The sequence below is a fragment of the Aphelocoma coerulescens genome, chromosome 1A (assembly GCF_041296385.1).
Source record: "Aphelocoma coerulescens isolate FSJ_1873_10779 chromosome 1A, UR_Acoe_1.0, whole genome shotgun sequence".
NCBI classification, from domain to species: Eukaryota; Metazoa; Chordata; class Aves; order Passeriformes; family Corvidae; genus Aphelocoma; species Aphelocoma coerulescens.
This window is the reverse complement of record NC_091014.1, coordinates 53,754,260-53,776,261: the sequence shown is the minus strand read 5'-3', so window position 1 is coordinate 53,776,261 and position 22,002 is coordinate 53,754,260. Positions and strand designations below refer to the sequence as shown.

The window sequence follows — 22,002 nt, the reverse complement described above, 5'->3', positions numbered from 1 at the left end:
GAACTGCCTCAAACTTTCCAGGGCAAGGCTGTGCTGTGATTGTGGTGTTTTGTCCATGGCTACCAGGTTTATGGGACACCAGGGAGACCCCCTTTTCCTCCCATCCCCCTCCCAGTGCAAGCATTTTGTTTTTCTTCTTAATTAGTGGAAAAAATTCCTGAACCTGTCAGAGGGAAGGAAGGTCTTTTCTCTCTCTCTCTCTCTCTCTCCCTGTGTCTCTCCTCGGTCAATTACTGAAATGCAAACAATATTCATGGTCATGGTGAAACATTTTTTCCACCTAAATAACACCTCTGCAGATTTTAAAGGCACAGTCCATTTTGCACAGCCCCTGGGCATGAGAGGTGCCCAGGAGGCACTGCAGGCACCCTTCAGAAATGCAGACACTTCCCAGAACTTTTCCTCCCAGACATCAAGCCAGTGTGTGCAGTGTCATGGCAAACCCCCCTGCCCTCCTTTCTGGGAGAAGCTAATACCCCAGCACGCCCAAATGTCAGCTCTCCTGAGCACCTTCCCAACCTGCTGATACCCCTGAACCATGCTGACATCCCCACCCAAGGCCTGAGGAGTGCTGAAATCCCCTCCAAGGGGTGGGGAAGCAGGTGTGAAGGAGGGCTTCTTTCTGGGAGCACACCTTGGTTCGGTCATCAGCACTTTTCCGGTGCTGACCTCATTTACTTTTGTCTCTGATGTTGTTGCTCACAGCTGAAGACACCAACAGTAGCTGACACCATCTCCTCTGCTCTTCCTTGGGTCTGTGCCGAGATTCCTGCTGAAAAATCATTTCTTTCCATGCAGAAAACAGCCCAGCAGGGCTGGGTTTGGGGACCAGAGGCTGCCTTCACTGACTACATTGACCAGCTTTGGCCAGGGACAAAGGTCGGGACATTTGGGAACTTGGGAGTTTCCAAAGCTGCTGGGGCAAGACCTATGGCCAAGCTGCTTGCCTGGTGTTTCTGCACCATCCATTGAATTTTTGCAGCATGTGCAAAAAAAATTCTCAGCAAACACTTTGTAAAGTGCATCGACTGTCAAACCACAAACCTCCCTGCTGCCTGGGTCCCCGCAGTGTTTGGGTTGCTGCTTAATCCCTTGCAAACAGCTATATTGAGATAGTAATAAAAAAGTAATAAAAAAAGGGGGTTGCTTCCCTTGAGGCTGTCTTTACTCCAACCTTTGCTGTGAATCCAAGGCAGTCCATCATGCCCGAGTTCTGTCTGGTATCTGCCTGGCTGGGGGAGGAAAAATGGTAGGTGAGCCCTGACATAATTTTATATTCTGGCATCTTTAATCTCCTGGCTCCTCTGCCAAGAGCTTTAGGGATCCACTGCTGTGACTGTTAACTCCTTGTGTTAACCCAGTGTCTGCACTCCCTGCAGGGAGGCCACAGCATTTGGGGTTACCTCCAGTTCCTCTCAGAACTCAGTTTTTGGGGGGCTCTGTTGCTGCTTTAACCCTGTGACAAAATCCACAAACAGCTGAGGCTGCCTGGCTTCCTTGCTTCCTTTCTTTTAAGATGGGAAATTCCCAAGCCTGCAACGAGTTCACTTGGTCACGGGCAGATGATGGCTCAGGGAGGGGCAGCACCCTTTGGTCACGGGCTGTCTAAAGGCAAGTGAGGAACAGCCGCATGCTCAGGCAATGAGTTTTTGTTGTGGGATTTTTTCCTAAATAGCTTTCAATTCTTCATATTTTCCTCCTTCTTTGTACCCTGCTTTTCCCTTGGCACAGCTGGCTTCTCCACCCCCGGGACCCACCAGATATTGGTGCATGGACAGTGAGATGGGGCCACACTCCAGCGCATCCCTATCCCACCCTGGGATGAGGAGGGAAGGCACTGGTTTCCACTGAGCTGTCTCCAGCCACATCTGGCTCGTGGGCAGGTGAGGCAGCCGGAGACAGTGGCCATCGTGGTGGGGGCACAGCTTATGCCAGGGAGGCACGAGCTGAGCACAGGGAGGAGAACGGCTGTGTGGGCTTTGTGCCACATGGCTGGGCTGGAGAAGGCTCTTCCTTTGAGCCACAGCCAGGTGTGGGGAGAGTTTAAGCTGTTTGTACTCCTGAGTACCAGTAAAGTAAGCAGTCAAGGGTATTTCTGGGCCTGTTCTTGCCCAGATGATTTTTCACTTCATTTACCCATGAAACAGCTTTAGTGGTGCAAAGTGTCAGTGTTAAAACCCACAAAGTCTGGTTCTAAAACACAGGGATTTTCTTCTTGCCCCTGAATTGCCCCCAGCCTTGCTCTCCCATCTACCTGCCACTTTCAGGAGCCGTGTTATCACAGGAGGATCCATTGCTGCAGCCTCTCTCCACTGCCTGGAAGGTTGGATGCATTTCCTCCATCAAAAGATGAACCTCCTGCTGAATGGCATATCCCAAGACTAGGTAAAGCAGCAGCTGAGCAATTAAACCAGGGACAGTTGCCAAAACTCCCCAGCTCCTCTGAGATCACCTGTAGCACTGGGTGCACTAAGCTGGCATTCCCACACGGAGACACTTTCCAGCAGCATGCTGCCAGGACTTATTTCCTGAGCCTGGCTTTTCACCTGCTCCAGCCTTCAGAAGTGGCACAGGTCCCTCCTGCCCATGCTCCAGGCTGAGCTGTGCTGAATGTGCACCAGGGTGCTGTGGTGAGTGAGCAGCCTCTGAGCAAGCCCCTGGGCAAGCAGCTGGTGCACGTGGGTGCCAGGCAGTGTGGCAGGGGGTGGCTCCTGGTGCCAGGGCTTGCAACCTTTCAGCACCAGTTCATTCCAAGCTGTTAAAAGCAGAGACCACACTTGTGGATGGGGTTGCCCAGGGACCTCCATGGACAGGCAGTGTGCCAGACCCGGGGACACCGAGCCCTTCCTCCCATTCCCCAGTCCAGGATGATGCTCCCATGCCTCCTGTGCCTCGTACACCTCTTCACACCCTTTTCTTCTCAAAGTCCCTGCTGACAGGCCCTCAAGCCCAAAGAAGTCTCATGCCAAAAAGTCTTTCTTTTCCCTGAATTATCCTCTGGAAACCAAAGTGGGGATTGGGATCTTGCCTGTGTTTTCGTTCTTGGGGGCAGATAGACCTCACTGTTACTCCCTCCCTTTGGAGGATCAGAGAAAACATGTCATCACCCCAAAATGAACCATGTCCAGCAAGGTGCACACCTGTGAGTGTAAAGCTTGTCCTTTAAGGACACCCTGGCTTACTCCTACACACTGATGTCCCTGGGTTCACCACTGCAGCACAAGTCTCCACTTGGGTCTATGATCCTCACAGCTGAGCCATGGACTGAGGGTGCTGTGCACGTGCTGGGGGGATCCCAAAATTGAGGCACAGGGCAGGACATGCCTTTGCTCCCCACAGCATGGCACCCAAGTGCCAGATGTGTGATACCTCCCTTGCTGGGAGGAAAGGGAAATGCAACGGCCTTTCCGACCAAGGGACGGACTGCTGTTGTCTAGACGAGGTGACTGAGGAGGGAAGGGGCCAACTGTTTGTACAGCTTTGGGAAGTGTAAACAGTGCTGACTGTCCCAAGCCCTTCAAAGCAGAGGAATCCGGAGACGGGATGAAAGCACAGGGAAATTCTGGCCGGGTGTCTTAGCAGAGCAGCTCAGGAGAAGGGGACCTCTTCAAGACAAAAACTCCAGCACCTGAGTCATTTCAAACCAGCCCAAGAGAGGAAGGAGGAGCACAGCACGCCTGGCTGTGGGCAGGGCTGTGTGTGGGCTCTCAGGACTTTCCCAGCTTTGGTTGCTTCTCTCTGCAATCTCAGAACAAGTGTCCTGAAAAGGAAACTGGAGGCCCTGGAAATCCTGCTGTGCCCTGCAGTGAGCTGGTTTGGCCTCTGCTTTTCATTCAGCTCACAAAAGAAAGTGAAAATGCTGTTCAAGAGGTGATTTCCTTTTTTTCTTTTTTTTTTTTTTTTTTACAACTTTAAATACAGTACTGAGTATAAATTAATCTTACATTAAAAAAAAAAGGCAAAAAATTTAAAATAAAATAAAACAAAACCTCACCTTATTTACAAACCAAAAGAAACAGATTTTGGAACAGGAAAAGAAAGTGTCTTAAGACTTGAGGGCTTGGGAGGGAGGGAGCAACATGCTGCCTTGGCAGTGGTACAAGAAGTGCTCTGAGCTTGCAGGAGGTGAGGACTGGGTCCCTCCACAACTTGTAACAGCTCCCAGGCTGTGGCTTTGGCTACTTGCCCCATCTCCCTCCAGAGTTTTGCCCCACAATAGGGGTGTGTGTGTGCAAGGGGAGAAGCGCCGTGGGATTGCTCTGGGCAGGCATTTTCTTCATGTGTAACTGCAGTGCCCAGCACAGCACAATCCAAGACCCTGACTCCAAGGTGGTGCTGGGAATTCCCATCATATGTAACAATTCTGCTAATGGTTACTGACTATTACCTGTGCAAAACCAGCCCCTGCCCACACAGTCCTCCTCCCTCCTCGAAGACAGGCAGTGGCCCAGGAGGGACTCTACAACTCACCCTCCAATTGTTCTCTGAGTCCTCACTCAGCTCCTTTCTGTCTCAGATGGCGGCTGCCAGCTGTGAAGACCATCCTCATTTCTTTCTCTATACCTATACAGAACTGTCCACATCATGGATCAACTTCCAAGTGGGCTGGGAACATCTAATCGGTAAAGATCAAGGAGGAGCTTGAGAGGGAAAATGTGAGGAAAATGATGGGAGATGTGGGGACGTTGGCAGGGAGAGATTAGTGGAGGCATATTATGCAGGACATTCAGGAAAGGGTTAAAAACCTCGTGGGAATGACATGATTCTCCTTTCAAGACCACAGAGCAGGCAAGGACAGCTCACTGAGATTAAGTCATGCTTCTAAGTTTGGCTGTCCTTGGTGTTGTTGTGGTGCCACTTCACCTCCTGCAAGGAAGTTGTGCTGGGGGGGTGTGCAGAGGGAGAGAAAAGGGTAACAAGAAAGAGAGAGATCAGATGATGCCTCTGCCTGCCCCATCCCCGGCCTCGCAGGCACGTTGCAGTAACCGTGGGCTTTTCTGCCAGCCCAGTGAAGCCAATGCATGCACGTGCCTCTGAGCTTCCTGCCCCTGCCACTGGGGAATGAAATCCATTTAAGAACATATATATATATATTTTTATATATGTATGTATAAATACACATACACACGCACACGCACGCACACGTATATATATATATATATATATACACACACACGTATACACACGCACACATACAGAGTGAATTTAAAAAATAATTTGAGTCCAAGCCTGGAAAGTTGAATTCTCCACCAGCATGTGCAAAGATGGCTCCCCTTGGCAGGGACCGGGGATGTGGAGACGATTCTGCCACCATGTGCTCCTTCCCCACAATCCAGACACCTTCCAGTCAGCACCAGGAGCAGGGGGGGAAAGGGAGTGGGGGAATGCATTTGGCTTCTTTGTTTTGTTTCTTTGCTTGTTTGCTCTGTTCCCCGAGATGTTGTATACCTTAGTGGTTTTGGTTTTCTTTTTTAAAATAAAATATACACACGCACGTTAAAAATATATATCTGTCCAGGTAGGGCGCTAAAAGTCCTTAGTGCATTTTCCATCATTGGTCGCCGCTCGCAATCTGAGATTTGCCTGTTTCCAAAAGGTAGGTCCAGTGCAAGTGTAGATCTCAGCTGGGCCCCCCAGCCTTACCAGAAGCATGAGGGAAAGGCAGAATATTCCCCTTCCAGCCTCTGTCCATCTGTTTTTCTCCTTCCCTCGGAAGAAATTGGACCCGCTTTCCTTTTCACATTTTCCATCCTGTCCTCTGTAGCAGGGAAGGAATTGTCCTGTTCTCATCACAGGTTGTGGCTGTTGGCATTCACGGTTTTATTTGTACTTTGTTCTTTTCTCATATGTATATATGTAGGTCATCCTTGTCCTTTTGTGTGTGTGTGTGTAAAACTTTAAAATTATGCTAATAAATGAAAGGGAGGCTTTGGTGGGAGAAGGTCCACTGATGGAAAGGGAAGCACCAATGCCGTCTGAATCAGACGTCGAGGCAGATGGACAAAGAGGAAAAGTTATCATTCCAAGGACCCCATGGGGGCAATACAGCAAATATATTAAATAAACCTGGAAGTGAAACAAAACCAGACACAGCATTAGAACATGTAACCTTTTGCCCCCTGCAGCTCCCCTCCTATCCCCTTTTCTCCTCTGGAAGTATTTCTGCTAAAGTGTCAGATTATGAAGTCTGGGAGGACTTTTGACCTCCTCTATTTTTTCCCCTGAACAGCTTGAGCCAGAGCTGAGATTTGCATGGGTTTGCATTATTTCTACCCTGGGAACTTTAGGCTGGCCAGGAGAATCCTGGGATAATCAGAGCCCTTGTAGTGCTAAGCGTGGGAATCCCAGTCTCAAGACACTGCCTGGTGCCCCTTGTCCTCAGCTCCTGAAATGCCACACATGGAAGCCTGCTGTCCCTGCTCCTGGGGTGAGAGGAGTGAATGTGAAGTTACTGGCCCGGTCTTATTCAAGTGGCTGCAGCAGAGCTGGAACTGCTGAGCCAGGGGCCAGGGCGCTCCCTGTTAAGCTGTGTTACCTCTCTCTAAATTCAGTCTGCACCCTCACTACTCTTTCCCTCTTTTCTGCACCTTTTCCTCTCATGGGGAACCAGGGCTTAGTCTCCTTTCCCTTGTACCAGCGAAATTCTTCTGATGATGAGGGAATTACTCCTGTTTACACAAGTCATGGAGAGAAGAATCAGACCCTGGCCTGACAAAGTCCAGGTCTCTTGCCAGAGATTCCAGTTCTCCTCTCCCCTGGTATGACCTTTCTCATGCACATAGGCTTCCCGCTAGGAGAGTGATGAACCAAAAGTGTTGCTGTTTTTCAGTCCTTCTGCCAACTCAACTAATGAAATAAAAAGAAAAGGGATCCCCAGAGCAACATTAGTTCTCTGTTTTCAATGGAGACTCAATAAAGAAACTAGAACAGGAGTTGCTCCACAGAAGAGATGAATTACATGGACTCTGAGGGGATTTAGGCGTAGGGAGAAGTCAGGCTTGTTCTCTGCCCGGAACGGAGGCAGAGAAAGGAGAGGGTGGGGCCTGAGAGCAAGGATGGCTGCAGCATGATTATTCCAACTTTGCAAAGAGCCTTAATTCCATAAATAGAATGCACATGTTGGCACCCAACCTAGCTCTTCCTCCTCCTTCAACCCAGGTTTTGTCCTGCAGTAGCCCCACACTGAACAAGTGGCCAGTGGTGTGGGAAGGGTCTAAGATGCCGTGTCCCAGGAGGACATCCCTCACGACTGGGAAAGCAGCTTGCTGTTACCTGCCTTGTGCTCTCTCTCCCCTGCCAGCACTTCTATGCTATGAGGATTTCTTTCAGCACTTTCTTATCGTTGACATGCTTGTACTTCTTATGTTTCCTCTTCTGTGCCGGCGGCCGGCGTACTCGCCGCCTCTGTGAGACAGCGGCTGTGGTGAACGCCGGTGACAAGCCTGCCAAAACAGAGGGGAGAGTGTCTGTACAGCCAGGGGCAGACGGCTCTTGTTGAAATATCCTTCTCCACACATTGTCAACAAAGAGCTCCGCAACAGCAGGGCCACAAGGCCTCTTTCTGTTCTTCTGCTCCTTGTCCTCTGTTCTCCACAGTCTCTGCCCTCTCCCTTTTCCCACCATGTCCTTCCCCTCACCTCTCACCTTCCCCTCCTTCTTTTCCCTCAGTTTCAGCCCATTCCTGGCAGGGAGACATCCTGGGAAAGGTCCCTCAGCTGGTATAAACCAGCGAAGGCCCTTGGGATTCACTGGAGCTAAGCAGAATGAAACCAGTGGAGGTCTCTTTTCTCTCTCCCCAGATCCTCTTCTCACACCTCCCTTCATTCTACTAATGCCATTCTACTAATCCTTACGTCTCTGTTCACGTGGCCCGGGACGGATGTTCCTGGGGGGTGGTCGGAACACGGCTTCACACCGACACTGCACATGGTCCTCCAAAGGCACAACGACGTTTTTGAATTTTGGCTTCCTCTGGACAAATTCAATCTTCTTTACCTGTTTGCAAGAGGAAGGCAAGCAAAAGATTAATACAGCTTCGGCTCCCAGTCTGTAAAATTACTCAGTGTCAGTGCACTTTAGTCCTGGCTTTCTTCCTAAAGGGTCAGAAGGCAGCTTACAGAGCACTGTTCAAATTCAGGGGTGGTGTGTACGGGAGATAATTCTGAACATGGCAGCAGAGCAGACCTAGACCAGGCAAGTTTGGGTGTCTCCGGTTGGTTCCCCTGCTCCTAACTATTTCCAGTGCTTAAGCAGGATGACTGGTTGATCAGAGACAGAAACATGGAACATGCAGGACATGCTAGCCTTTGCGATGGCAGAGACCTGGGGGCAACCAGGGTAATTCCCACAGGAACCTACAGGAAGGGCAAAAGGAGAAAACCTCAGGTCCTAAGGAAGCTAACACAGCCTCACCAGCTCTGCTGAGGCCTGTCTGAATTTGTCTCAAGCTCTTTAATAACTCGCAGGGCTGAAGCCCTCGGCTCTGTGTTTCACGGGAAAGGCGGTGCTCTGGAAATTCCCTCGGACTCTCCACCAGTGCTGACTCAGAGGGAAGACTCATTGCTCCACATCCCACCACAGGGCACAAGCTTTCTAGGGGGTCCTCCCACGCCAGCAGCAGCCAGGCCTGACCCCACTCGGCTTATCTAACAACTCTGTGGTCCCTGAAGTGCTCTGCAAGCTATAAATACTCACTCTGCTGTGCATCTGGGATGGAATTCCTCTAAACCCACTGCCCCCAGCAGCATCCCTCAGCCAGCGCTGAAGCAGCCAGGCTGTTTATCTTTCCTTGAAAGCCCACTCCACACGCTTCAGACCACACGCTGCTTGCTAGACAAACACTTCCAGCCAAACAATAGAGAGACCTCTGTCCCCAAAGAAACCATTTCCAGGTCACTTTTTCAGGCTGGCTTTTGACCTCTCACTTGTTTTTTTCCAGAAAAACAACTCCTGCTCCCCCCCCCATTTTTTCCTCGTTCAGCCTGGCTTTTCTGAGAAAGGAATTTCCTGATGAAAAGGGCTGTGTGTGAATACAATCTCTCCCAGCCAACCTCTGCTGCCTGCCTGGGGGAGTCTCTTATGGCTCAGGCAGAGGATTAGTATGGGATGAATATTATTTTTAAACAAGCTGTCTGGGAGGAAGCTGCGAGGAGATCACTGGTAGCTGTGAGGGGAGGATCAGAGCAAGAGGTTAGCTGTCAGGTGTCTGCTGGCTGATGGAGCAGGTCAGGAGGCAACTGTGGGCTGAGAAAGAGAAGCTGTTCCAGTGCGTGTCTCGAAAAGAAGCTGCAGCAGTGGTGGGGGGATGGAGACTGACACTGCAAACCCTCCTCTTCTTGCATCAAAACCAGTTCCCACGATGAAAGCACCCTGTTTCTTCTGCTCTAACACAGCAGACAAGGCCACCTCGACCCATAGGAAGGGCTGTGGCATGGAACTGCAGCTGGGGACAGTGCCCTGTAGCTCTGCGTGGTGACAGTCCCCAGCTGCTGGACAGCACCAGCCCTTCCAGCAGCTGGCACGGATGTCACCCACACCAGTGGCTGCAGCGCTGTGTGGCCAGTGCAGAGGGGACAGACGGCTGCATGAGCCCAGCACCTGAGACCCGCCCCAGGTTTGGCTTTGGGGCACAGGGCTGGCGATGGGCGCAGGAGGAGGGAGCAGTGGGAGGTGTGTCCCTCACCTGGACGTGCCGGACACGGATCTGCGTGGGGCGGCACTGCACGTTGCGGTTGTTGCAGCACCCGGAGCAGCGCTGCACCTCCACACAGGGTGGCCACACCACGAAGTTGGCGTTGGTGCTGTCCACCATGTTGCGGGAGATCTCGAAGACCACCTCCCGCGTCTTGCACTCCGCGAGGACAGCTGTCTCTGCAGCTGCCAGAGCATCTGCGGAGGGCCAAGAGAGAAACGGGGGATGAAATGGGCTTTGCAGCTGTCATCAACCCACCTCAGCCACCTCTGCTGCAAAAGAAGGACCCCACATGGCTCTCACATGCACATGCACACACACATATGTTCTTTCTCTTTCTCCCACCCTTCCAGCTCTCTCCCTACACAGAGCCATGCCCTGTGGAGGAAGCCCCTGTACAATGATGCTTCTCACTGACACTTTAGAGCAAACAAGCACCGTCAGGATTTAAAGCAGAGCAGCGCACAGAAGTCCAGACTCCCTCTCCTGCCCTCCCAGGGTGTAACACCCAGCTCCTACTCCAGGCCCGACCCTCCTTTTAATGTCTCCACACATACAGGTGCACTGTAACCTCCACCCCTACATCTGTATCTCAGACACGTATCTGGACCACCCATGGCTACTCAGGTGAGTGCCCCGACAGCCACAAGGTGCAAGACCCCCAGCTCACCTAGGCTTCGTCGCTCTCGGGACAGGGCCACAGGGTTTTGATCAGGCTGAGTTGCATTCAGGTTCAGGCTCAAGCTGTCCTGCTCTGCAAAGGGTAAGACATGACTTAATAGCACCAGGTAGAGGCAGGAGAAGACAGCAAGAACTTGTGCTCAAATTACCAGGCAAAGTGCAGGGACATGGGTATAAGCCACGGACCCAGGATGTCATGCTAGGTGTAAATCCACAAGCAAGGTCACAGCTGTGCTGTGGCACGGACACTCTTTGCTCAGACTAGGCAGCTCAAAGCAAAAAACCTATCCTGAAAGAGGGGACCCAGCCACGTCCAGGAGAGGAAAACTCCAGCTCAAGAAAGATAAGGCCTGTGCTGGGACTTTCTGGTGTCAGAGAGAAGTAGCAGAGGGATTCAGATTGGCCAGCTGAGACCAGTATAACACCAAGAAGGATCAAGGACCAAAGATGTGACAAGTAGAACACTTGGTATTTAACACTGAGGTGCCTTGCTGGGATGGCTTGGGACTGGGAGAGTTGGGAGGTGAGAGGGCAGGTGAAGGGGGGGATGGGTGGTAGGTGGGGTGCTTGCTTTCTCTCTCCCAACTCACCTCAGCTGCTCTAGGTTAGAGCAGTTTTATGACAGAAGAACAGAAAAATAAAGCTAAAATTACTTTTCCTCTATACTACTCTAAGGTAAGAGGCAGGATCTGGAGGTGGTTCAGTCGGCGATGGGAGAGGAAGACTGATAGCATTCAGGCCAGCCCTGAGCGGTTCCCTCCCACCCCACTGCTTTTTCCCATAGGAAGTGCTGAATAGAGAAATGCCCATAATCCCCATGGAGCACTCCAACACGCAGCCCCTCCTGAGCTCGGGACAATGGCTGCGCTCGAAGATAGCTCCCACCCAGCCACAGCTCTTTCCTTCTCCGACCTGCTTTAGCAGCTGAAGGAAACTGAATGGACGTCAGCATCAAGGGAGCAATTTTCTTTAAGGGAATTAGGGGCCAGTGGAAGATCTGTGTTTATCAGATATGTGGTGGAGCAGACTTCCCTTACCTATCATGTCCCATTCCTCTTCCTCAGCCCTGCGCTAGTGCAGCCCTCTCATAAAGGGGAGCAGGGACTTTGCTCTCTGCTCACGTCTTAAACAGTCACTGATGGATTTGGGATGTGGGCACAGAGGCTGCATTCACAAGGCAGGAATCATGTGCCTGTCAATGAGCAGTCAACACCTACACATGAGGTGGACAGACAGACACCCTTTAAAGTGGCTGGAAAAGTATGATCAATTCTAGGCACCATTCGTCTCGGCCTCAGGGAAGCACCCAAATTGAGAACTAATGGATCATGCTTTAGAAGGGCCTGTAGTTCTCTCTAGGCTACAGAAGGTGTCTGGATGACTGATTTACATGGGCAGCCACTGCTTTGTGGGCAACCACAGTTAAGGAGATGACTCCCACTCTACTCAACACCTCTGTTGCTGGGTCTGCAGTAGTGCTCAGGGTCAGGAGAGCACTATCTCAGCCCATCTGCCTGCTGGACCTGCCTCATTCTGGCTCCCTGTGCAGTCAGCGGAGGGAAGCAGCTGTGACACACACAGGGCGCACAGACAGCACAGGGAATAGCTCCAGCCACTTTGGGATTATTTTGCTAACACACTAATTTGCTAATTCCTCACAGGGCAAGCGAATGGCAATGCCCCTCAGTCAGTACCTGCGAACAGATGAGAGCCATGGGGTGCAACAAAGAAACAGCTTCACAGCGCCACTTTCTGTTTCCTTGACCAGCCTTTCCTGTCTGGGACCTGAAGTGAAACCAGTGACTCAAAGCTCTGCAGCCTTCTCTCATACCCCTGGGCTTCTGGAGCCAAAGAGATAAGCCCATTTAGTTTCTTAATCATGAGGCTGGTTAATAGCCATGATAGAGGTGTATCTGTTCCTTAGACACTGGGCCATGACAGACTGGATGCATCTTCTCAGCTGCTCCTTGCCTGCCCCTCCATCCTGTGGCATTTTATCAAACGAGGGCAGGGGCTGCCTTTGGTACACAAGGTGAGTTGATGAGAGGAGAGAAATGGGGGCAAAAAAATAGCAACAACTGTTGACTCAAAACAAATCTGTCAAGAATCGTGTCCCTCCCTCCTCTAGGTTGTCCTTCTACACCCCGTATCAGCACTGAAGATATTTGGGGCAGGGGGGGCCAGCCTGGGACAATCCCGCACGGCTAATTTTGGAAGTTGCCCCATTGTGTGGCTTGTGGACAAGGAGGAGGGAACTGGTGAGGGCAGGGAGTGGCCCTGGCAGTGGTGGGGAGCCTGGTCGCCTCTTTCTAAGACAAACAATAGCTGAACGCAGCTGGTGCCCTCCCCCTCGCTTTCCCCCCCTGCCCCTCCAGGGCCGTTTTGAAAGGCAGCGGGAATGCTTTTGAGACTGCGCCAGTGGTTGGACTGGCATAGGAAACAAAAGCAGGAAATTCTGTTCCCCCGTAGATAGTGTCTCGGCAAGGATTACAAAGCTCAAAACAGACAAAACACAAGAGAGAAGTCAAGCTGGGGGGGCTGGGGGACGACGGGCGGGAGCAGGGTTAGAATAGAAAGGAATTTGCTCTGAAGAGACCGTTTATAAATAAATTCCTGGGCCGGCCCAGCCGCCGTGGCGCGTGCTCCAGTTCCCACACGTGCCGACCCCTCCACGCTTCGCCGCTCCCGCTGCTCCCTGCACTCAGCCCTGGCCAAGTGACCCCGAGGCCCTGCAGCCCCCGGAGCTCTTATCTACGGGCAGGAGGTGAAGCGATGCTACGCTGACTTAGCCCCTGTCCCGTATCTCACCCATGGACACGTGCTCTGCTGCTCTCCTCCTAAACGTCTCTGGGAGCCCGTGGCCTTTTGTGGATTCAAAACTTGGAAACCCACTCAGCCCTTTCCTCCTCTGTCACCCTATTTCCACCTCCCATTCTGCTGCCTCTTAAACTCTTCCTTGTCCAATTCAAGCCCTGCTGCCTGAGCATCTCCCAGGGTGAAGAATGGTGATCTCAGTTCCTTGGACTCACCTTGCCCATCTCCTACCATTCTTGGAAGCCAGTGTCCCTCAATAGACCAGACAGTTAGGAGATCTAAAAAAGCATCTAGTTGCCTCTAACTCCCACAAGTTTCAGGGGACTAAGTCTGTAAACAGACAGGTCTTGGCTCCTGAATGGTTCCTATATTTATAATAAAGTCTGTTGATAGTGTGCCTGCTGAAAAACAGAATATCCCCTCCCAGCCCCCCGCCAAAGATTTAATTAAAAAGAGAAGGAGTGTTTGGTGAAGAGGAGATTTACCTACGGAGTCTATCCGCAGGGCACGCTGGAGGTCACTGATGGAGCGCACTGAGCCGCCACCCAAAATCTCATAAATGTCTTCGGGTATGGGGTCCCCCTGCCAGACGATAAAAAGAAAAGAAAGGGAGAAACAAGCATTAGAGAGATGATCTGCAAACACTGACTGTGTCATGGAGCAGGGAACCAAGCGCGGGGGAGACATGACAGAACCAGCGAAACGCAAAGACGTGTGTTGTCTTGCGTTGGCTTTTAAACCTTGAGGGCTTTATTCCTCATGAAGGCACGAGCCTGAAACCAAGCAAAAGCAAGAGAGCTCCTCTCGCTGCCTCTCACAAAGCTGTCAGGAGACAAAAAAAGCCAAAAAATACCCAGGCTGTGCAGCAGACCCCTGGACACTACGCAAGCAGCCATCAAGGCTTCCTTCTCTGGTGGTGTATGACTTCTGCAGGTGGCTTCTCATTACTGCTGCCTGCACTAAAGGCGTTTTAACAGACTTCCCTTACGCTATCAGATAAAACCTTCCCAATATTTCCCTCCGTTATGAAACTCCCTCACGGGCTTTGTCAGTTATCGTGTGTGTGTGCGTGTGCGAGCGCGTGTGTTTTCAAACCACAGAGGCCCAATAATATACATCATTTGCATACTCTTTTTTAAAGAAAAAAACAGGCGGGGGGTGGAGATGAAGATTGACCTTCGCGGCTGAGGCTGCTCCGGCATGAGCCTGCGGTGAAACCACAAAAGCTGCAGGGAGGTGATGCGCTGAGGAGCTGATTTGGAGGAAGAAACATATGGGAGTTTGGATGTCACTGCATACCAGCACCCAAAAACCTTAAGTAAGCAAGTTTAGCAACATCAGACAACAGGCCAAATGCAGAGTTTGTGCAGGCAGGTGCAATGCCATCAGTCTCTTGGGAATTTTACTCTGGCACTAGGCTAGAGTGGGCCCCGGTGACAGCACTTAATAAGAGTACAAAAGAGCGGTGTGGGAAAGCAAGTGCTCATTAAAACATACTTCCGAAAGACTAGAAAAAGAGACAGAGGAAAGTACTGGCCAAAGTGTTTGCTTAGCTCCCAGCTCTCTTCATTCAGGGCTACTCAAGCGGAAAAACTGCCCTTTCAGCCGGGTGCTGGATGGCGTCTGAGGTTCAGCCCTACACATGTCCCTGTAACTGAGAGGAGAACTTGGCTTGTGCGCCTCTGAAATGCAGGGATTTTCGTGGGGGTTTTTATGGACAGTTGGTGGCATGTGTGTGGTCCTCCTACTGTACAGCTATTCCCTCCCTGCCTGCGTTCAGTGCAGAACATTTCCCTTCCGCTCGCAGCCGAGAAAAGCCACCAGGCAGGTGGCTAAATGTTGGCTTTAAACCTTAAGGGCTTTGGCCCAAACCTGCAGCCACTTTTGGATGGCTGCTTGAGCCTGGCACTTTCTCACACGTGCCTGTCCTTGGCCACCCACCGTTTGCTTCCATAGTAGGACAGCAGGAGCGCTCCCTCCTCAGCCCTGCCAGACCACCCTCTAATACTATAACTTAAACTAGGATGCAGTGATGTGAAGGTTGCTGCAGCCCAAGTCATGGGGCAGAAACCTCCTGAAGAGATCCGCAGAGCAGACAACACCAGTGTCCTAAACCTCCACAGCCAGATCCACCAGAGCGCTTCAGTCAGACCGAGCTTTCCTGCCCTGCTCCATCCCTGTCACTGTCACATCTCACCACAGATCTGGCTGTCCGCCTGCAGCAAAAAGCAGATTTTACATCCCCAGGCATTACTTCCTCAGTCTCTGAGGGAGAGGGAAGCAGCATCAGTGATGAATGCACAGCGAGAGAGAGACTTGTATAATTCAGGGATCACTGAATAGCTGTGAAATGAAGATGCCTTCTGACATCTCCTGCTGCATGAGGAAGAGGGGCACCAACAGCTCTGCAGCACTTCCCTGCCTTGTGCCACACACATTTACTGGAAGAGGGATCATTTGCAATTCCCAGTACTTGCAGTCAGAGCTCAGCACTGGGTGGTGAAATTGCAGGCTTTCAATGTTTGCACCTGTCAGCCAAATGCGTTTGTGTATAAATGCTGCTCTGCACGGATGCCCCTGGACCTTCCTGACACTTAATACATGTAGGAAATGGAACTTTATTTTAAACTCCGGCACTTGCTGGGGGGAGAGCGTGGGCAGGTGTTACGAGACTCGGTGACTTTGGAAGCGAGCTGGGAGGTGTCACCTTGCTAACTGAGCAGGGGGAACAGATATGAATCAGGCATTGAAAATGCAGGCCCTCAGGAGCTGTATTTCTGGTGACTGCCTGTAGGAATAAGCTCCACTCCCTGCTCACGGCAGCAGTTTTAGATGCCAATTTTTTCTTGTTGCAGATACTACCAGCATGGCTATGGTGTAACACCAGCCCACATGGCTCATAATCCTGTCCTCCTCCCCCATTTTTGTAAGGCAACTCTGCCAGTGACAACTGCAAGCCTGTGAAGCTCCTTACTCTACCCTTGTAAACCAAGTCCAAGGCTGGCCTAAGAGCAGCTACAGACCTCAGCTGCATGCCTTGTCCTTGCTCCCTCTGGGGTCTGTCACTGGGAACAGCCATGCCTCTGGCCCCCGCCCCCGCCCCATGCCTGGGACGGTCTGAGATCAGGTCACCACACACACCCAGGCCCGGGGCACTTGTGGGGTGAGACACAGGGAAGGAGAGGTCCATCAGTCACCTCCACCTAATTCCATGGGGTCAGAAGGTAGAGGAGCATTGCAAGAGAGGTGGGATCCCCAACAGACCAGCCCAAGCAGCTGGTGCTTTTCCTGCTTAGCAGCTCCTCTGGAGTTATTTGTCTAACACAGGTTAACAATCTCCTTTTTTTAACTGTGCGGCAGATCAAAGAACACTTTTGTCTCAATGGACTCTTGGCTGGCTGTCAAGTGCCCCAAGGCCTGGCCTCGTATTCCTGCGAGGCCCTGATTTCTTAGAAGAAAGTTTGCCCTTCCCTCCCTCCCTCTGCTCCCCAGTTCCTGACTCTGGCTCTCCCCTGAGTCGCTAGGGCACCCCCCAATCTGCCAATCCCTTGGCAGGGACGTTCACTTCCCTTTCTTGCACTGGCTGCTGGTGCTTGAGGGGCCACAGCACATCTGATAGAAGGCAGCAGAGCAGCTGGGCAGGGGTCCTGCCTGCCTGGCAGCCTCCCTGCGATGTGACACTGGGGCCTCTTGGCACATCAGCTTTGCTTCCCTTCTCCCAGATGTCCAGCAGCACTGTTTGGCCACTGCAAATAAGCGCAGGTGCAGCAATTCCCCTGTTCCCGCTCCCCACACAGGCACTCTCCCAAAATCTGCCTCCTCCCTAGCCCCACCACCTCTTGCTCTGGAGTTTTTTCCCAACTTAGACTTTTGAGCACCAGGGATGCTGGAAGGTCCCCGTGCCATCAGCTGCTGTCAAGCTGGTGCAGGGAATATGCAGTGTTGTGGTCTACACCCTCTGGTGAGGGTTTCACGGTCTTGCCTGAAGGTGTGTCTCTTGGGAGGTACAGAGGAGGAGAGAGCAAAGATTGTGCAACCAGCAGGAAAGGCAGACCCTCAGGGCTCAAAGAAACCAGACAAGGATACTCCCGAGGCGAAGACTCCTCGTTCCTTTTTCTGAGCTGGTGTGACTGCACACAGAAGGACAGAAGGGTAGCAGCAGCATCAGTTTGTGAAGGGCAGGGAAGCATCCAACTATCTGTTCCTCAGCCCAGGAGAGGAGGACTTTTTGAGCACCTCCACACTGATCATAGCAAGGGATCTTGGCAGCAGAGTCTCTAGTGATCAGCCAGGCAAAAAAACCCAAACAAACAGCATTTTTTAATTCCCTCTGAAGCTGATGTGTGGACCCTGAGGGGAGACTCCACTGCATTCCCTGGCAGAGGGCAAGACCAGCAGCACCTGCCACCAGCCCTCCTCTGGCACAGGGCTTCCACCCTTCCAGCACCACTACCGGCTACAGGGGGACCCTGACAAATGCCTGCCAGAGTACTCTGCAGCGAGCACAACCCTCTTCACATGAGCCCCTTGCACTTGGAGTCACGGCTTATGTTTTCTCCCCTTAAAATAATCAAGCAACGTTTGATCTTAGTCCGTGTTCCTAAAATACAGCCAGACCTACCCACCCTTTTTCCATTTCAAGGGGGACTCCACTGCTCCTCCACACTTCGCCCACACCTCCCCTGAGAGGGCTGGAGGCATTTCCACCCCCGGGGCTGGTTGTGTACCAGCAGCACTGGAAACAGCGCAGGAGCCCTGTCATTCCCTCCTGCTGCTGCACATCAGCTGACAGTGAGAGGGAGGCAGGGACGACTCGCCTGGCTCCTTCCACGAGCTCACCCCAGACGTGTCATCCATCCCGGCTTCCCCTGCTTTGTCCTTGTCACTGCCTCGTGCTAGGAAGACTAGGGAAGAATGCCGGAGCCTTGCAGCAGGAAGACACAATGGGGAGCTGGGCCGAGGTTCTAAGCAAGCGCCCAGCCGCACCCCATTCCTTGGGAATTCCAGAAAGCACTGCCAGTGGGGCTTCACCCCAGCACAACCACGACTGGCTCAGCCCATCTCTGTAAATGTTGCAAGGCAACTATTACAGCCCGTGGGGCAAATGCAAATAGGTTCAGCATCCTCGATTCCCAACTGGCAAATACCTTCCCGCTGAGGCTTGTACTCCCTCCGGCTGGAAGAGCTCCAGGGCCCTCCAGCTCCAGATGGGTGTGATCAAAGAGGGAGAGGGACTCAGGAGGCTCCATGTCTTTGCTCAGGGCCTCTGTTGATCTGGGGAGCTACTGCTCCTCATGCACTTTCTCCGGAGGGGCTGGGGAGGAGCTGCAAGCCCCATTCAGAGGAGGACTCTGGTTCAGCAGCCGGGTGGGAGCTGTGCTGTCTGTGCCTGGTGCAGAGGGTGCAACACACTGCCCTCAAAGTAACTGTGGGGACTGGCCACAGGCAGAAGCATCTACCCAAGCAGAAATGTTCTTGGTTCTCCCGTCATACAATGACAAATATCACAATTCCTCCCATGAAACCTCAGGCCAGAATCACCAAACTCTAACTCCACTAGGCTGTCATAGAGCTGTGCAGTGTTTCAATCTGGTTATGGCAACTGAGTAACAGCTCCTTGGGATCAGACACTCCCATCTTCACCCTTCCCCAGAGCCAGCCATAGCTGATGTTTCATGCTGCATGGGAGAAGGAGATCTGAGCCATCCACAGAGGAAATACCATCCTCTGCCCAAAACAAACATGACCACTGGGTAGCCCACAGCTCTAACTGCTTCCTTTTGCGGCTTGGGCAAGGGCAAAATGGGCCCACAGCGAGGTGACGTGATGCTTTGCACCCAATCTCTTCTTTGCCATCCCACAAGAGGTGCACCCACTTACTCTGCCCAAAAATGAGGAAGGAAAAGAGAAAAATGATGCAAAGAAGGGAAAGTTTTGGTGGAAGGATATTTCCTGCCCCTGACAATCAAGCTGCAGATCCAACCCACAGTTTTACCATCTTGGGTAGAGCTGAAGTGGGAACCGAGCGCTGTGTGGGAATGTTAGGGGCTTTCTGATCCTCTCAATCCTCATGCGATCAGATGATGAAATGTGACAGCAGAGGTCAAAGGATTTGGGGGTTTGGGCCTCCTTTTCCTCAACCAGGGCTGGGGATGAGGCTTCAATTTCCACATAGGGAAACTGAAGTGGGTTGGGGTGTTTGTTCAAATCCACCACCTGGCCCTTACCCTCTGCTCGGCTTCTTCCTGAGCCACGCATTCAGGACTGCAGGGCAAGATGCTTGAGTGACCGTGGAAGCACAGCAGATACTCGCCTCCTGCCCCTTCCCCCAGCTGGGCACACACCTTGCTGAATAACCGTGCCACTCGGTGTCGGCGTCTCTCCTTGCACTGTCCCCTTCCTCCCCTCTTTCCAAAGCCCCACGCCCTTTCTCCACTGGCCCCTTGGCGATGTCAGGGTGGGTTTCACACTGTGCGTTATTCCAGAGGTGCCAAGAGGGCCTGGGTCCCTGCTGCACGGGCACTACCGCCACGCCAAAATCACCGGGTGCAGGGAGAGGCTCGAGGGAGCCGGCGCCCGCCCCGGGGTGACAGCCCTGGGCGAGGCAGAGCAGGAAGCTGCGGGTTCCCCGGGGCTCGCCGGCAGCATCCCTGCTCCCACATTAACCAGGGGCCGCCTCAGCCTGGTCTCCCCTGTCCCTGCAGCGGGGGGCAGACACGGGGGTGGGCGTATTCCCAGGCGAGTCCCCCGCGGCGGGCCCGTCCCGACGGCAGCGCCCGCTCCAGAGGGGTGCCCGCTGCAGCAGGCGCTGCTCTCCGGGCGGGGGGCGGCGGTCGCTGCCCGCCATTAGCGCGGCCGGGCCCCGCCGCAGCCCTTCCCGCGGAGCGGGGCAGGGACCGCCCGCCCGGCTCCGCGCCCCCGCCGCGCCGCTCCCCGGCCAGCCCGGGTGCCCCCGCCGCACCTGCGGGCCGGAGCCGCCGCCGGCTCTCCCCCAGCGCGGGGCTGGCAGCTCGGCAGCACCGCCCGCTGCCCGCGGCGGAAACTCACCTCCATGCGGGCCAGGGGCAGCGAGAGGATGAACGCGAAGACCACGCCGAAATTCATCCCGACTCCAGGCCCCGCCGGCTGCGGGCACATGGACGGCGAGCCCCGGGAGGGAAGCGCTTCCCGCAGACAGCCCCGCGGCCGGTCGGCCTCAGGCATCGAGGGCGCCGCGCGTTCCCATGTCCCCTGCGAGCCGGGAGGAGGTGGGAGAGTCGCAGGAGCCCTTGGAAGAGGACGTGGAGGTGGTGGTGGTGAGGGGAGACAGAAGTAATTCTCGGTGACTCGCCTGGCTCTGCGCTATCTCATAAGCCCGGTGGGAAAAAAATGCAGTCCCTCGGAATTATACACATCCAGAGTCTGCGTCCCCCTTGTCGCAAAGGATGCTTCAGTGGTGCCTTCAGCTAGGTGGTCCACATGCTATTCTTCCTCTTGGTTTTCTTCCCTTTTTTTTTTTTTTTTAATATATATATATATGTAAAAGCTTTTACATGCAGGTAACAATGTCTCAATGTTCTTAGAAGAAGGTGCACAGAATAACAACTAAAAGAAAAAAAACTTTTCAAAGTTTGGTGTGAAATCCAAAAAATGAATTCTTCCTTAAGTTGTCCTCTTCTTAAAATGCTCCTTTCCTTCCTTTTGGCCACTTGCTTTTTAGAGAAAAGTTGCCAGTGTACATTTAATTTCTTCCCCTTACATTAGATTCTGGCTCAGGTGCCTTCTCGTTCCAAGTGTTGGCGGTTTGCTTGGACGGGAGGTTTGCTTTGGGTTTGGAGACAGGTGAGAGCAAATGTTTTGCTCTGGGTTGTGAGTGTGTGCGTGCGTGCGCTGAGCCTTGACAAGCCTCAAAGTGGAGCCACTGATGCTGCCTCCTGCACTCTGTTGCGACAAGAAAGGAAAAACAAAAAAATGCAGAAAAGGTAAAATTGCAGGAGAGGCGAGAGAGCCGACAGGTCTTTATTTTCTGCGAGCTGCAAGAGAGACTAAGCTGGCACTCGGGGCTGCTCCTTTTATGAGGGAGAGGAGATGGGTGGAGCATAACTTGCCATCCTCCTCTTGGCTGGGTATCAAGGAGCAAATCTAGTGAGGGAGTAGCAGTTCATTGCTGACAAAATAAAAAATGTGTTAATTTAAATGATAAATTAATTAAAAATGAGTAATGCTGCAGCAACCTGTATAATGTGGCTTTAATATCGCGTGAGGAATGGGGACAGAAATTCCTGCCTCCTCGGCAAGAGATAAGAAGAGAGGAGTTCCCGGCACGGTAGTTTGTTATTTTTTTTGGCCCCAGGTTCTCGCTGTTTCAGTCTGGAGCCCATTTTTCTCAGCTCCACTCGCTGCCTTCCCTGCCCTGCTACACCACTAGCTCCAGGGAGAGAGATGACTTTAATGTCTTACATCTCTTTGTGTGCAGGGGAAAAAAAAGAAGCCGAAGAAATTTACACGTTGCTGTAAGACAATCTGGTGTTGCTCGTGGCACCCGGAGGTATTTTGCTGCATGATTATCTCCACGATGTAATAAACATCTGAAGGGAAATTAAGCAAGCAGATATTTGCTGTGGGGGGAGAGGGATGGGGAGGGGAAGGCTGCTAACAGGTGAGTTCAAGAAAGAGTCATATCCTATTGAAAAAACACCCGTACTCACGCCCTCTCACGTACATACGAGTGATCTCCCGTCGCCGACTTGCACACTCGCAAAGCACACTCCAGGCACAACCAGGAGGGGTTTCTGCACCATCTTTGTGCAGGCTCGTAGCCACTGATACATTCCTGC

General features: G+C 52.5%; 1 protein-coding gene across 2 annotated transcripts; it reads right to left on the bottom strand.

Moving 5' to 3' along the window:
- Positions 1-3,924: 3,924 nt before the first annotated feature.
- On the bottom strand, positions 3,925-21,192 carry PDGFB (platelet derived growth factor subunit B). Of its 2 annotated transcripts, none has more exons than XM_069002753.1 (7): positions 20,234-21,192; positions 13,672-13,768; positions 10,362-10,445; positions 9,683-9,888; positions 7,854-7,995; positions 7,273-7,442; positions 3,925-6,066 (listed from the first exon to the last, which is right to left on the bottom strand). In XM_069002753.1, exons 1-6 carry the CDS (start codon positions 20,387-20,389, stop codon positions 7,306-7,308), a joined length of 822 nt encoding a protein of 273 aa, XP_068858854.1. In that variant the 5' UTR covers positions 20,390-21,192; the 3' UTR covers positions 3,925-6,066; positions 7,273-7,305. The 2 variants fall into 2 exon arrangements, with proteins under 2 accessions (XP_068858854.1, XP_068858855.1); XM_069002754.1 differs by having other exon boundaries at positions 7,277-7,442.
- Positions 21,193-22,002: the final 810 nt, after the last annotated feature.